The following is a 14,535-nucleotide window of genomic DNA, read 5'->3' as shown; positions in this document are numbered from 1 at the left end:
TTATGAAAGAACATAATTTGTACCCTACTATGTCAAATTAATGTTTTATATGTTTAGAATATTGTCTGTTTTGATAATATTGTGAAATTGGTTTTTAAGCATTTATTAAAATTATTCAAAAAGTTCCTTAATGACAAAAGTCTAGCATGTGATTTTTGAAGCTAAAAGAAGTGAACTTGAGTTTGTTGAACTGTAAATGTGATGTATTACTGTATTCTGCTTACCTTTCTGTAGGATTGGTTATAGATAACTAACAGTTCTGGCTTATCAGCAGAGTGACTGTGGTCTGCACAGCCACAGAGCAGGCCTTTCCTATTGCTTTAAGCACCGACCATTTTCTTTCTTGTTGAGTCTTTTTTGCCCTAAATGTTGCCTGGTTCAACAGTCCTAGGAAGGTGCCTGTGATCCATGGCTTTCTATTTACCGCGCCTTCTTTAAGAATCTTATTTTCACTGGGAATTTAGAAAGACTTTGGAAATAGTTCACACAAGAATAACTCGTCATACGCTGATGTTAGTTCTAAGAAGGGAAGGGGTGACTTCTGGGTGATTCATCTCTGTAGTGTTTCTGGGAGCTCTGACAGGTTATTAAATAGTAAATAGGAAATCATCAAGGCTACTTGGTCTACATGGATAAAGGGTCCTGTTTGTATCAATGAGATTCATTGGTATTTCTTCCTAAAGTTAACTATTACAAACGCAAGCCTGAAGTTACACTGAATCAGCCAGTTCATTTTACTTGAAAATACGTGTCCATACCGTAACTCAACTGGGCAGGTCAGGAATGATGAGATTGTCTTGTCTTACTTGCCAGAATCGTAACGTTCTTAAATAATGTGCTCCATGATGAAGTTGCTGTACACTGCAGTCAATTACTGGTTTCAACAAGTTGGAATACACTGAAATTCTAAAGTTGCAGAGTATGTGGAATATAGTTTAGTTCTTGGTAGGCCAGAGGATCTCGATGAACTCAGTACTGTAAAAACAATCCCAGTGTTTAAATATTTTCGACTTTCGTGACTCTAATCTCAGTATTCATTTTGTAATGAAATATACCACTTACATTTTATAAAATCTGTGTTTTACAGGTCCTTTTTTGATCATTCAATGCACAGTGCATTGCCCCTTGGGATATATTTGGCAACCAAATTCTGGATGTATGTGACATGGTTCTTTTGGTTTTGGAATGATATCCTTTGTTGTGAAAATGTATTTGGCGCAGTATGACTCGAGCAGCTGACGCGACGTTAGGCGTGAGCTGCGTCCAGGAACGTGTGTGCTGATGTAGATAATGTGTGCACTTTATACCTAGTGCAGTGTTTTTAAACTGTAACAACCCAAACACTAATTCAGCAGTACTAATTTTAAAAATCACCTATGTCTTGTAAGCTAGTGTTACTTCATTTTGTTGAGCCCAAGGCTATATAATATAGTTGGTCCTTGGTAAAGGTGGGATTGAAAGCTGTTGAAGTCTTTGAGACATTGTCAGAAAGGTATGTTCATGTTTGTAGTGTCCAACTCTTCTGAAGACCTTTGTCTTCACCCCGCCTCTTCACGCTCTCATTTGCAATAGGGTCTTGTTATATACTACAAACTTATGTTAAATTCACAGCAATCCTCCTGCTTCAGCTTCCCAAGTGTTAGGAACTTTATTAATCTTAATTTTTTTTTTTACTTAGTCTTTACTGAATATCTTTTACTTCATTTTTAAAAAGTACAATTACTGTATCAAGGATACACTTCATACATTACCAAATTATTGACATAAAATTCTTTTTTTTTTTTTTTTTTTTTTTTTTTTTAAAACAGGATCTCTCTAAATAACCTTGACTGTCCTGGGACTCACACTGTGAACCAGGCTGGCCTCAAACCCATACAGATTCACCTGCCTCTCCCTCCCAGATGCTGGGCTTAAAGGCATGTGCCACCACACCCAGTATAAAAATTACTTTTTAAAAACAGTATAGTTTGGAACTGTAATTACACACAAACCTGTTTACCACACCATCTGGCTTATTAGGTTTTGAGAGAGCCTTATCTTGTAATCTAACCTGTGGTAGAATTCTGTCATCAAGGGACTCCTGCCTCAGCTTCCAAGCACCTTGGACTGAAGGCCCGTGCTGCTGTTTTTCCTTTAACTTCATCATTCGTTCCTTTACTTTTTGTAATAGCAGCAGGTTAGAAAGCAACGCTCTGTGCTTCTCCAGCACATTCTGCGCATAAGACCAAGTGTTCAGGTTCTTCAGGTTGTTCTGTCATTGCGGAAACACAACTGGGGAGAAGAGTTGTGTTGGGTTTTCCAGTGTGTTCTTATGTGTAGTCAGCCGTGTGTTGCCGGTCTCCAGGCATTGCTGTGTGGACTTTGCTTTGGGTTTCTCTTGAATCCGTTCAACCCTAGCATCGGTGTGTAATAACGCAAAGTCAAAAGCACTGATACCTTTTTTTACATCAGCATTTTATTTTTGTTTTCTTCTTCTAAAAAAGATCATTTTCTTCTGAGCGTCGTAAGGCTGACCTTTAGAAATGAATCTTATAAGCATACAGGTGTAAGTGCACACCCAATAGGGTGTCGATAGGTTGTTGAGTATCGATTTCTTGGTCTCGGTTTTCTTATTTCTAGAAGCACCCATTTATCTATCTTATTATGCCTTAGCCCTAAATTTCTATTTGGTGGATTTATATTTCATTTTTTATTATTACTATTGTGTATGGTGTGGTATGTTCCTGCCATGGTACCTGGTCTGTCGGGTCAGAGGCGCTCAGTGGGAGTTGGTTCTCTTCTCCACACAGGTTCTGTGGGTGGGACTCAGGTGGTCGTGCTTGCACAGTATGTGTCCTTCCCTTTACTGCTGAGCCATCTCACCGGCCCGCTTAAATGAATACTGCAGCATTTCATTTTGTTTGTGAGTTTTGTTTGTCTTTAAGACTGGATTCTTTGCCTTGTGGCTGCTGTGAACTTTTCTCCTTTGATTTTTCTCGAAAGTATGCTGGTGTAATTGTTAAGGCATTACTGTTCATCTTTCATCTTTTCTATGATTATCTGAAGTGAACTTACTCAAACTTTGATGTTTTCTCTGATCGGCTTTAGAGTAATTGTTGTGTTTTCCTGTCTGCTTTGGTGTCTGGATAATACCACTTCACCATCTGATCTGGCTGTTTATACCCACCAATGTGTGTGTGCATGCGCGTATGTGTGTGTGTTGACGCTCATAGTTAAAAGACTAAAATAATGCTTTTTTCCAGAAGAATTGGCAGTGTATTTTTTTTCTTAGTGCTGGTGCAGTGGTCAGTGTGTCACCGAGGATGGGATTAGGTCAGTGTGTCACCAAGGAATGTGTGCTGGGATTGCTTAGCAGGTGCTGAAACGATTCCCTTTTGTGCTTTTTTTGTATTTGATGTGGTTGTTCAGTGTTCAGATAGTAATCACACACGTAGGATTATCTCATTCAAGTTGTCTTTTTTATAACTGTCCTTCATGAAGCACATAAGCAGGTCATGTTCATGTCATCGTTCAGCATTTTTGTGTATTAATTATCTCCATATCATATCTTAAAATTGCTATTGAGTCAACCAGATATTCTCTATTCAGGGCTGTATTACGTTAGCAATATTTTTCATAGTTTCTTTTATATTTATAAATGCCTCATGCATTTGTTGTAAACCTTGCTATTTTAGGAAAGTTTAAAAATGTTTTCTAAAGTTAATGTGTTTACCTGCTTCTTTGCTTGTACTCAGCTTGATAGTCTTACCCTACACTGTTCAGGACCCCAGCTAGGGGACAGTTCTTCTCAGCCTGAGCTAGGTCTAACCATATCCCCACTGAGACAACTCCCCGATGAGTCTAGGTTATGTCAAGTAGACAGTTAAGGCTAGTCATAGCAGATATCTGAAGAGTTTGGTACCTGTTCATATTTATATAATATATAAAATTCTTGGTGCAAGAAGAAAAGTATGTGTCTAACGTTGAATGTGAAAATAAATTCATTTTGTTAAAAGCTGAGTTTTTTAATATTTGCTGACTTTCAAAGTATTATATAAGGTGTTATGAATTAATAGAGAGTCATATTTTTTCCTTTTGTACTTAGGTATGAATATTATGGGAAAGTATAATCGGATTTAGAAAACTTACTCTTTTGGTCGATAGAATTCTTGTGTGGTAAGAGCATCTGGACGATAACCCTCTATAAAAGCTGGTTTATCACTGCTGTCTTGGATTCCTTAACTTGGACACATCTCAACTTCCTATTCATCCACCTCCCCTTCCTTGCCAACAGTGTTGCTCTTTTCTACAATTTTGGGAAGTCTTGGAAATCAGATCCAGGGATTATTAAAGCTACAGAAGAACAAAAGAAAAAGGTGGTGATATGCCCAGTTAACTGGCAGTTTCTCAATATTTACAGCAGAGAGTCAGATAAAGGCAGAAACTCTTAGACTTGGTGACAACTTAAGCAGAATTGTGCTCACCCATATTTTATGTGGTGTTCAGCCTGGTGTCCTTGTGATGCCAGGCTTTCCATTGTGTGACTAACACCCCTTTCCTTTACCAAAGATGCTCTGGTGGTTTCCAGAAGTGAATGTTATATCCGAAATGTCTCTTTAACACCCACCCCAAGGGCACAGATGTTAAGTTATCCATTAAACTAGAAACTCAGTCAACTGATAGTACAGATACCCCACTCCACTAGCCAAAGTACTAGATATGACTGGCATAGGCATCATTTTCTTTTGACATGGTCTTGAGGCTAGCTAAATGTATGTCAAGTTTTCTGTCAATAGGGAACTGGACTGGGTATTTCAGATTTTTTAAGAACTGTTTAGCTGAAATACTGCATGTGATCTTGGCCCTCGGGAGGCAGTGGCAGGAGGACCAGGAAGCAGACCTGTCTGAGTTATGGGAGACTCTCTCAAGAAACTAAAAGAAAATGAAACCAGAAAGCTCTTTTAAAAAGGAAACACATCTTATTGAATCATTTTTGTCCATAGTTAACTGATGTTAGCAAATTCTGTGCTGTCCTCCCTTTCTGAGTCGACTGCATAGAAACTGCTGTGCTGACATTCTTCAGTGGTTACACAGTGATGAAATAGCAAAGGCCAGTCAGTCAGTTGGTCTCATTTGAACTTAACAAGGTTGAGAAGAATGGCATATTTATTGATTCCTAGTAATAATAAAAGAATTGGTGAGCATTATTCAGTTTTGAGTAAAAAAATGTTTTTGGTTTTTAAATCCACAGACAATAGTTGAACTTGCAGAGACTGGAAGTCTGGACCTTAGTATATTCTGCAGTACCTGCTTGGTAATAGTCACTGTCTTTTCTTTCTTTTCTCTTCTTCCTGTTGACAGCGTCACAGCGTAGAGGGAGTATTGGGTATGGGGAGAGCCTTACGCCCTGTGCGCACGCCACACATCCTGTAGCCTGGGTAGAGGGTGAAGCCGTGAGGGGTGCCTACATCTGGGCTGTGTCTGTTCCCAGTAGCAGACCCCGACTGCACATCAGAGTCCCCCTCATACCCGTGCTCATCTTCTTTATCCTTCAAAATGTGGCGCAGTGAAACCCACAACTACTTAACAGCAGACGGTCTAGCTACGGTTGAAGTTTTTTTTTTTTTTTTTTCTGAGTTTAAAAGTCACAGTGTGAAAATTCCATAGATTATTTTTCAGACAGATAATCTTAAGTACACTTTGAATGTTTGTCTGAAGTGTCTGTGCAACTTGGAGTACTATCTCCTCATTAAACTGAAAAGTGGTTCTTTTCAATAAAGTCATACATTAAAACTTGAAAGTAGTGTTTATGAAGTCAACTAGTTACCTTATGATAGACATTTTAAACTTAATTTTTTATATATTTGTGAAAATACTATAAGCATTGCCACAAATGTTAAAATTCCCGAAATCATACATCAAGTTAAAAGCATTTAAATTATATCATGCAGGTAAACTAATGTCTTGTTATTAGTACATAATAGTAAATAAATAAAATAATTGATATAACTTAGGATTGTGGGAAGGTTTAGACAGCTTAGTTCTCCATTTATGATTAGAATGTTTGTGCCTTTTCATTTTCTGTCAGAAAAGGGCATTCCCACCTGACAGAAGACAGCTACCCGCCTCCATGTTCTTCATTAAACTAGGTTTTTTTTGTTGTTGTTGTGTTGTTTTGTTATGTTTTGTTTTGGTTTTGGCAAGTTGCTCAGATTCTTTTTAAGTGGTGTTACCTAAAGGAGACTATAACCAAGTGCTCCAAGTGGGGAGGCTTTGATGCACCCTGGGCCCCCTTAGTAGATTTCCTCACAGCTGTGGGGGGAGGAGCGCATCCTTTTCCTCAGTCCACGGACCATGCTTGTTGGGATTAAGAGCTACAGGCTACCTTGTCCTGGCTACCTCAGGAGAGTATATTACTTGTGAATTTACTTTGTAATCATTTATTGTAACAGAATTATCTTTCCTTCTTACTTTTGGGGAGTTAGTACAGCAGTAGGCCACTTCCTGTACACTGAAGACACAGTGTTCAGAGCTCAGTTGTTACTCTGTAACATTCACCATTGGCCACTCTTTTCTTTCTTGTTAACAAACTGTTTTAAGATTTCATATTATGGAGCACTCTTTGTTGCTATAGTTTTTGTTTTGAACAAATTGACAGTAATTTTGTTGGGTTTTCTTGGTTTGGAAATGTTGATATAACTCCCAAAAATATAGTACTGTCTTTTCAGTTGTATTTTGACAATTTCAGCTTTTACTTTCTTACATACAGTATCTTTATAATACTTCACTGTCTATCATTAGATTCGGAAGCCCGTGAGGTCCAAACACTGTGGTGTGTGCAACCGCTGTATAGCGAAATTTGATCACCATTGCCCATGGGTGGGTAACTGTGTAGGTAAGTTACCTTAGCGACCTCTAAGTGTGCTGTTAGTTTAAATTACTTCAGGTAACTAATGAAGTACAGTATTTAAATAGATAGTTCATCCTTACACCCCCCCCCATGCTTCCTAAATTCACTTCTGGTTGTCTGTATAGCAACTCACTGAGTGCATGTCCGTGTATGGGGTGTGTGTGAAAGCAGTCTGAAGAGTCTAATTGTTTCACTGTGCATTCTGTCTGATGTCTGCTTTGTCCTCCTTTCTCCATCGAGTAAGAAGAAAATTCATCTGATGAGGCAAATACTATTTAAGCATTAAGTGGAGAGAGTAAAGCAATCGTAGTATGTGAGAAGCTGTGCAGAGGCAGGGAAGGAGGACAGCTGGGGTCAGTGCTAGTGTACACTCTGAGAGCTGATGTTAGCCACCTGAAAGCAGCCTCAGGTGGACGCGCTGATGCAGAGGAAATGCTTACAAAGACTGCATGGCCTGGGAAAGCAGCTCTTGGAAATCTCCATTGCAAGGGTTATACAAGGAAGGTGGGAAGGCTTAATGGGACCCTCCTACCTAAAGAGTGGGGTTGAGGTCGAGCAGTGGTGGTGCGCACCTTCAATCCCAGCACTTGGGAGGCAGAGGCAGATGGATTTCTGAGTTTGAGGCCAGCCTGGTCTACAGAGTGAGTTCCAGGACAACCAGGCTTACACAGAGAAACCCTGTCTCAAAAAACCAAAAAAAAAAAAAAAAAGCCACAGTTAGGTTTTATCACAGTTAGGTTTTATGTTCTTTTGGGGACTCCCTTTCCTTCATCATTGCTCATCACGAGTGTATTCTTATTTTAAAACTGTTATTACAACAACTTCCTCAAACCGTTTTTACAAACTAAGTAATGTATATGATTACTTCTGTCACACCACGCCCTCATGCATTCCTGGTGAGGTGTGACCAGTTGTTTTTCTCTTAGCTGAAAACACTTGCTTCTGTGTTGTTTTAGGTGCAGGCAACCATAGATACTTTATGGGCTACCTATTCTTCTTGCTTTTTATGATCTGCTGGATGATTTATGGTTGTGTCTCTTGTGAGTACAATTAGTTTCTGCCTTCTTAAAACATAAATGTTTATATACTTAACATTTATTGTGTTAACAAATTAATGTAATAAAAATCTTTTAACAAAAAATTTATTGTTTGGGGCATCTAATGAAATGTAAAGGAAAAAAGTAAGGTAACCTATTTATCAGATGTATTCAGTGTCTAGTACAAGCAAACAATGGTCAGTGAGGCCCCTTCCAATATGAACATTCTTTGTTGGTTTAATAAGCTTTGAAAAGTTTCTGGGTCAAATACACTCAATTTCATAGTCACATGCTTGCTCTACTGGCCAGTGTGGATCCAGTGACTGTGCTAGCTCCTCTTTCCCACCAAACAGTTGAGAAAACAAACTAACCATTAAGTTTGCATAAACTTAAAATATTCCGCAAAATGTGGCATCAAGTACTGCCTGCTGGGCAGTGGTTGCGGGTTTCAGAAGTTACTGTTTAAAGGTAAATTGTCACTTGTTTATCAATGGGCTTAATGCCTTAAGAGTTAGAGGGAGATGCTGCTTCCTGTGATTCTGGGCATGGAAACATAAAGATAGCAATAAATAAAAGAACAATAATAAATGCAATCCTCAAAGAGAAAAAGATGTGGTCCAGGAACGCCACCTGATTTCTAGACCAACATACCTAACAAGGAGCACTTCCTACCCGCAGACGTCAGGAATATCCTTGTTATTCACTGTAATCCAGTGTTACTCAGTTATAGCACTGCTGTGTTAGCAAGTCCCTCCTTACAAGTTGCCTTGTATCATTTCTGTTTCTCCAGTACCGGGAACATGAAATAGCAGCCTAATACTGTTTATTCACATAAGACAGGAATGTTTTTTAAGTTTGGCAGCCATTTTCTCAGTTTTTGCTCTGGTACGTTTTTATTGATGTATTATAGATTATTAAGATTAGAGAAACAATTGCTGTTTATATGATGAGATAAATCTAGACTGTTGTCAGTGTACGCCTGAGGTGACTAGAAGAGTAAATGTGGCACTTGTCTTCGACTTTAGACTGGGGACTTCACTGTGAGACCAGTTACACAAAGGATGGGTTTTGGACATACATCACTCAGATTGCCACATGCTCCCCTTGGATGTTTTGGATGTTTCTGAACAGTGTCTTTCATTTCATGTGGGTGGCCGTGTTACTCATGTGTCAGATGTACCAGGTATGTGCAAGTGCTTTTTCCTTAATATGGTAACAGTAAAACTTGCAGAACTTGTCTTTCCATCCCCTCTGGCTTGTTAAGGAGCAGTTTTATTTTTTATTTGCTTTTTCTTTTTGCCTCTCTTCTTTCATATTCTAGTTTCAGAACTTTTCTTCTTTACTTGGGTATTTGCAGTGGGACATACGTGAACTTACATTGTGAGACTGTTAACTTTGTGTTTATTTTAATGAGACTGACTTGTTTATAAAAGTATTTATTCAGGAGTCTATGGATTGCCTCTTTGTCTTCAGTTTTCTTGGGACGGTATCCCTTTGTAGACCAGGCCGACTCTGAATTTGGGGTCTTCCTGCCTAAGCTTTTTGAATACTAAAATTACAGGCATGGGGGAGGTGGGCTGTGTTCACACTGTCTGTTGGTGTGTGCGCAGTGCTCGGCAGCCTGTTTGTACGCACACTTTCATAGTTAATTGGTTGCTTTTCACGGTTGCAGTGATTCTGTGTGAAGTAGTCTGAGCATTTGTGGGACACTACACTTTTCTATGCTAGAGAATTTTGTTTCTATTAAATGTTCAGAAAGGATAATGGGTTGCTTTTTCCTTCTTAGATAACATGTTTAGGTATCACTACAAATGAAAGAATGAACGCCAGGAGATACAAGCACTTTAAAGTTACAACAACATCTATTGAAAGCCCATTCAAGTATGTATATATTTATGAATGTAATATTTTCCTTCGTTATATGCTTCCTTAGGAAAATATCTAGTAAATATATCAAAGGAATGTGTTTTTCCTAGGTATATGTATTTTCTATAGAACAGCAGCTGAAATCGGGATGTTTCTTATAGCTATACTTACACTTGATTTAATTATTATTGAGTCTAAGGTTTTGTGGAAGTGACATTAGTCAGTTCATCATAACTATGATGTAGAATCCGTCACATTAACTCAATATACAGTTATACTCCTAGTATATACTGTAAAGTTAACCTCTTTCCCGATGCTTAGAAGTAATTGTGCATAATTACTTGAAATATTTCAAGTTCAGGGTTCTTTTTTAAGGCTACTACTGACCTTCAAACATCTGTAGTATGATTAGTTATTGTATACCTCTGGGAGAGAAACAAACTTTTATATAAAAAGGAAGGCTCATAGTAGAGGTATGATTATTATATAGAAGGTGTAAAGTGGACTGCTTTTCAAGTGTTATTGAAGTCTTAAAGTCCCTAAGCTCACCTGACATTCTTTATATAGTCTGTTAATTTTATTAAAGATCATTGTTAAATTTAGACTGTATAATTAATTTTTCCACATTTGCTACTTTTCTCAATTTTGGACCTAGTTTGGTTTATTGGCAAAGAGCCAGTAATCAGTGAAGTGTGGGTTTGTTTTTGTTGTTGTTGTTATAGAAGCAGATAATCTATCTGGCACTGAAGTGGAGCAGTTGGGTCACTACAGAGTATAATAGTGTAGTGTCTTCAGTTAGCAGAAGAACAGTGGAGATGTGGATATTCATTTTGTAGTGATACATTACTTCTTTCTTGCAAACAGCCTGAGTTTTTAAGCTTAGAAAAAAAAATGTTAACAGGAAAAGTGGGTGGACGTCATTAAGTCATTCTTACTAACTGAATTCTCCTTTCTCTTGGGGTCTGATTTTAGCCATGGATGTGTAAGGAATATTATAGACTTCTTTGAATTTCGATGCTGTGGCCTCTTTCGTCCTGTTATCGTGGACTGGACCAGGCAGTACACTATAGAATATGACCAAATATCAGGATCTGGGTACCAGCTTGTGTAACAGCGTCTGTATGCCAGAAAACAATGTTGCTGAGTGGTGCCTGAAGATTGTGTCTGTCCCTGTCTCTCTCCCTGGAATCCACATCCTTGGAACAAATAGCATGCTATCTGTAGGGCTAACCGTGAACTTTACAGCCTTTGTTCAGAACTTTTATTAACAAAAGCAAACATGGACAGAACACACTGCCGCGTCTAGGAAGAAGAGGTCATAAAGAGAATTTTCACGGTTCTTAGTGTTTGAATTCATATCATACTCAACTTTTTGGTTTTGTTCTCATAACATTCTTTATGAAAAAGGGAACTTATTCTGTTACTAGAGATGGCATACCGAGGATAAATGTTGGTATAACAAAAACTAAATTTATGTTATACAGCTATAGTATATTATGCAGTACTTAAGAGTATTGCATTTAATTCCAAGAAAATTGTCTTAAATCGATGACTAGTATTATGTACATTTTAGATGTACATGTAAATACTGTGATGAAAATCATGTGGTTTCATTAGAGGTCTACTGTACTGTGCCCCAAAGGCACGGAAAAATAATGTTCATGGAAGCGTGCTCGCTCTTCTGTTGCCACCAGCTCTCGGAATGCTGGTTTATTTCTAGTTCAGTGAAATAATTTCTAGTAACCTTGCTCTGAGGTCTCACGGTCTGATAATAAAGCGCTTGCATGAGTATACTAAGTCATAATATTTTGTTGAAATTTAAAGCCCTACTAAGTGCATGATACACTGCATAGAATGTACACTAGCAGATACTGCCCAGTGAAGCATAAATTAGCATTTACTTTCATGTGCAAAACAGCCCAAGTTTTTAAAGAGTTACGGTGGATTTTCAACAAGAAGCAAAACAAATAAGCTAATGCAAAATGCTTTATTAATAGACATGAGTGGATATGCTTTTTAAATTCTGAGCTGAAAAATAAATTGTAGACAAAATAATGGAGTCTAGGCTAAAGATGGCGCCTGACCTCTGTACATAGCACATGTGGATGAATGAAAGGCTAACGGAATATTCTTTTTTTTTAAAATGACCTGTCAGAAAGTGCAATTTAAACCCCAGGGTTGTTTCAATTTTTCCAATATGGAATATGTTTTGAAGTTGGTAACACTTTCTGAAGCCTTCTCAGATCTTACTGTTAAACGTGACACACTGATCACGTTCTGTTGCCGCGTTTCCACACCTCAGGATTGATTTGTCACTGCTTCCATGAATATTGTTTACAGGGAGACTCTGGTTAGCCCTCATACATGCTCTAGCAAACTGTGGTTCGCAACCTGTGGGAGGGGCTGGGGGCGGGGTCAGACTGACATCCTAGACCAGTGTAAAGAATGTGTATCTGTATATAAATAATTTATCAAATAGTTTTCTCTGTGTCTATATGTATTAGTGTTTTTAAAGCTGCTCATTTCATTTTGTCCAACCAAAAAGAAAAGGGAGATATTAATGAGCTTCTAGTGATGTTGAATATTGCTGTTAATAGGCACTATCCCCTGCAAGTTCACTGCATGTCCAGTGCTAGGTAAAATTAGTATTCCCTGTAAAATGCTGGTTACAGGTATTAAAGCAATCTAGTGGTACACCCGCCCTGCCTTAGGAAGAGGAGCAGCGGACACGTACATAGTTGATGCTCAGTATTTCCAAGTACTACCATTTTATAGTAATCTCTGTGACCATACGTCACCCCCACAAAATACCCTTATTGTACTTGAGGGTTTTAATATTAGAATTGGCATACGTACTTTATTTTTGAAAAGGGAAGAGATGGGTGTGGGGTGGTAATAGCATTGTATCATTTTGTCATAGAATGTAAAAAATTGGTCAACTGTACAAATGTCTGCTAGTTTTGGCTATTAATGGGGGGAAATTTTAGGTAATTTTTAAATTCAAAGTTTATAAAATGCTAGGATTTGTTTTAATTTTATATTTCGAGTCACTTCACAGGAAGACTCAGTTGCAATTTTTATCAGATACATTTTTATCAACAGTTAAAGACTATGGTGGTTTTCTCAGTTTGAGTAAGAATGTTGTTACCATGTTCTTTCTTTGTGGTACAGTATTCTTTCATTGCAAGAGATGCTTCTCAGTAAAGCAGACAAGCCCCTGTAGATGTGTGACCTCATGGAAGATATGTGCACGGAGCTTTCCGGACTGACTCAATCTGCAGGATTGTCAGGGGGTCTCCAGGCAACTGTGCAGCATGTTTCCTTACTCTGTAGGACTTGTGTGTAGGCCAGTTGAATCCAGTCCTCAGGCTGTTGGAAGGGTTCCCCTTGAGGGATGGTTCTTACTGCTCAGATGGATTCCTTCACGAAGTAGGGACTGAGTGCTTTGGAGTTTTTCCATACATATTTTTGTTGTTTGTAGGAGTTTATTTTAAATACTAGGCATAAAGAAGCATCCTACTTAAGCTATGAATGTTTTTGTTTTATATTTTCTTTATTTATAACTGTGCCAAGTATTATTCTGCTACTTACTGTGTTACTCTGTGGAAAGAAAACCTTGTAAAGTGTTTAATAAACCAGTCCTCCTTACATAATTTAAACCTGTCAAAATTTTGTAAAATATTAATCAAAATAAATATTGACTCTTAAATGTGCTGTTTGCTCAGTTCACTTAGAAGAAATAGATAAAACTGTGAGATGAAGATTCTGTAGTTCTGTTTTGATCAAATTGAAGTCAAGTGCAGGATTTATAAGGATTTGCAAAACTGTTGGTATTCTAAAATTTCAAATTCCCTGATTGTGCATAAATATTTTTCAATAAAAAGACAACCTTTTTTCTTAGTATATGTTGGATTTCATGAAGTTAATAAGGACCCCAGGAAGCATAGAAATCTGAATTTTAAATGTATGTCTAAAGCATTAATAATTTTTACAAAATGCTTCCTACCAAACTTTGATCCTGGTTGCTTTAAATGCTAGGTATGGCAGACAAAAGCATTTTCTTTTTGCAAATTTGAAAGGCAAAATTATGAGACTTGTCCCTGTCATTAGTCTCATTTCCTGAGGTCTCAGAGACTGGGACAGTCATCAGGTGGTTTCAGGTTGGACTAACACTCAGTTCATAATTAACTTTATGGTATGAGATAGAAGGGCTCCAGAACAATCTAGCGCTCAAGACAATGTTTTGGACTCCATGTTCATGTGATGCACTCTCTTCATCATTTACGTGTCTCTGTCCTTGTCAGATTGGTAGGTCTTTCCTATCAGGTGTCTGGTTCTAATTTATAGAAATGTCTGAAAAAGTGGTACATCTGGGCTTGTTAGGAAATTGGCCCTCAGCTTCACAAAGTGCTTATACGTTTGTTAAATACATGTGGCTTTTAAAGTAGAAAATGTGTAGCTGCAAGTAGAACATGCAGTGTTGGTCTAAGTCACAAACTCAAAGCCAGCTCGGACCCTCAGGAAGCCCTTGCCTCTGACCTGGATGTGTGCTTTGCTGAGTAGGACTCGCTCAGGTTACTCGGTCGTCACCATACATTGCTAGAGTTGTAGAGCTTTTGCTTTGTTGCTGGCTGGCCATGAATCCACCTGCCTCTGCTTCCCAAGGAGCGATGGTTATAAATATTTGTCCCCACTCCTGCCTTGATGAGGTTTTAATAGATGAACTTGGTTATTTGCATTTAT

The 14,535-nt window shown here is 38.1% G+C and overlaps 1 protein-coding gene across 3 annotated transcripts in view; it reads left to right on the top strand.

Annotated features, from left to right (window-relative positions):
* The window catches only part of Zdhhc17 (zDHHC palmitoyltransferase 17), a 64,396-nt gene extending 50,895 nt beyond the window's left edge, over positions 1–13,501 (top strand). For all 3 annotated transcript variants that reach the window (XM_076920192.1, XM_076920194.1, XM_076920193.1), the window contains 8 exons: positions 1,088–1,188; positions 4,231–4,355; positions 5,231–5,293; positions 6,781–6,874; positions 7,846–7,929; positions 8,952–9,109; positions 9,713–9,807; positions 10,765–13,501. In XM_076920192.1, the coding sequence (XP_076776307.1) occupies positions 1,088–1,188; positions 4,231–4,355; positions 5,231–5,293; positions 6,781–6,874; positions 7,846–7,929; positions 8,952–9,109; positions 9,713–9,807; positions 10,765–10,903 (859 nt within the window). In that variant the 3' untranslated portion in view covers positions 10,904–13,501. The remainder of the gene's footprint in view (positions 1–1,087; positions 1,189–4,230; positions 4,356–5,230; positions 5,294–6,780; positions 6,875–7,845; positions 7,930–8,951; positions 9,110–9,712; positions 9,808–10,764) is intronic.
* Positions 13,502–14,535: the final 1,034 nt, after the last annotated feature.

Source organism: Arvicanthis niloticus, chromosome 22 (genome assembly GCF_011762505.2).
Source record: "Arvicanthis niloticus isolate mArvNil1 chromosome 22, mArvNil1.pat.X, whole genome shotgun sequence".
NCBI lineage: Eukaryota > Metazoa > Chordata > Mammalia > Rodentia > Muridae > Arvicanthis > Arvicanthis niloticus.
Note: the sequence above shows the minus strand (reverse complement) of the source record. Positions and strands in the feature narration are given on the sequence as shown.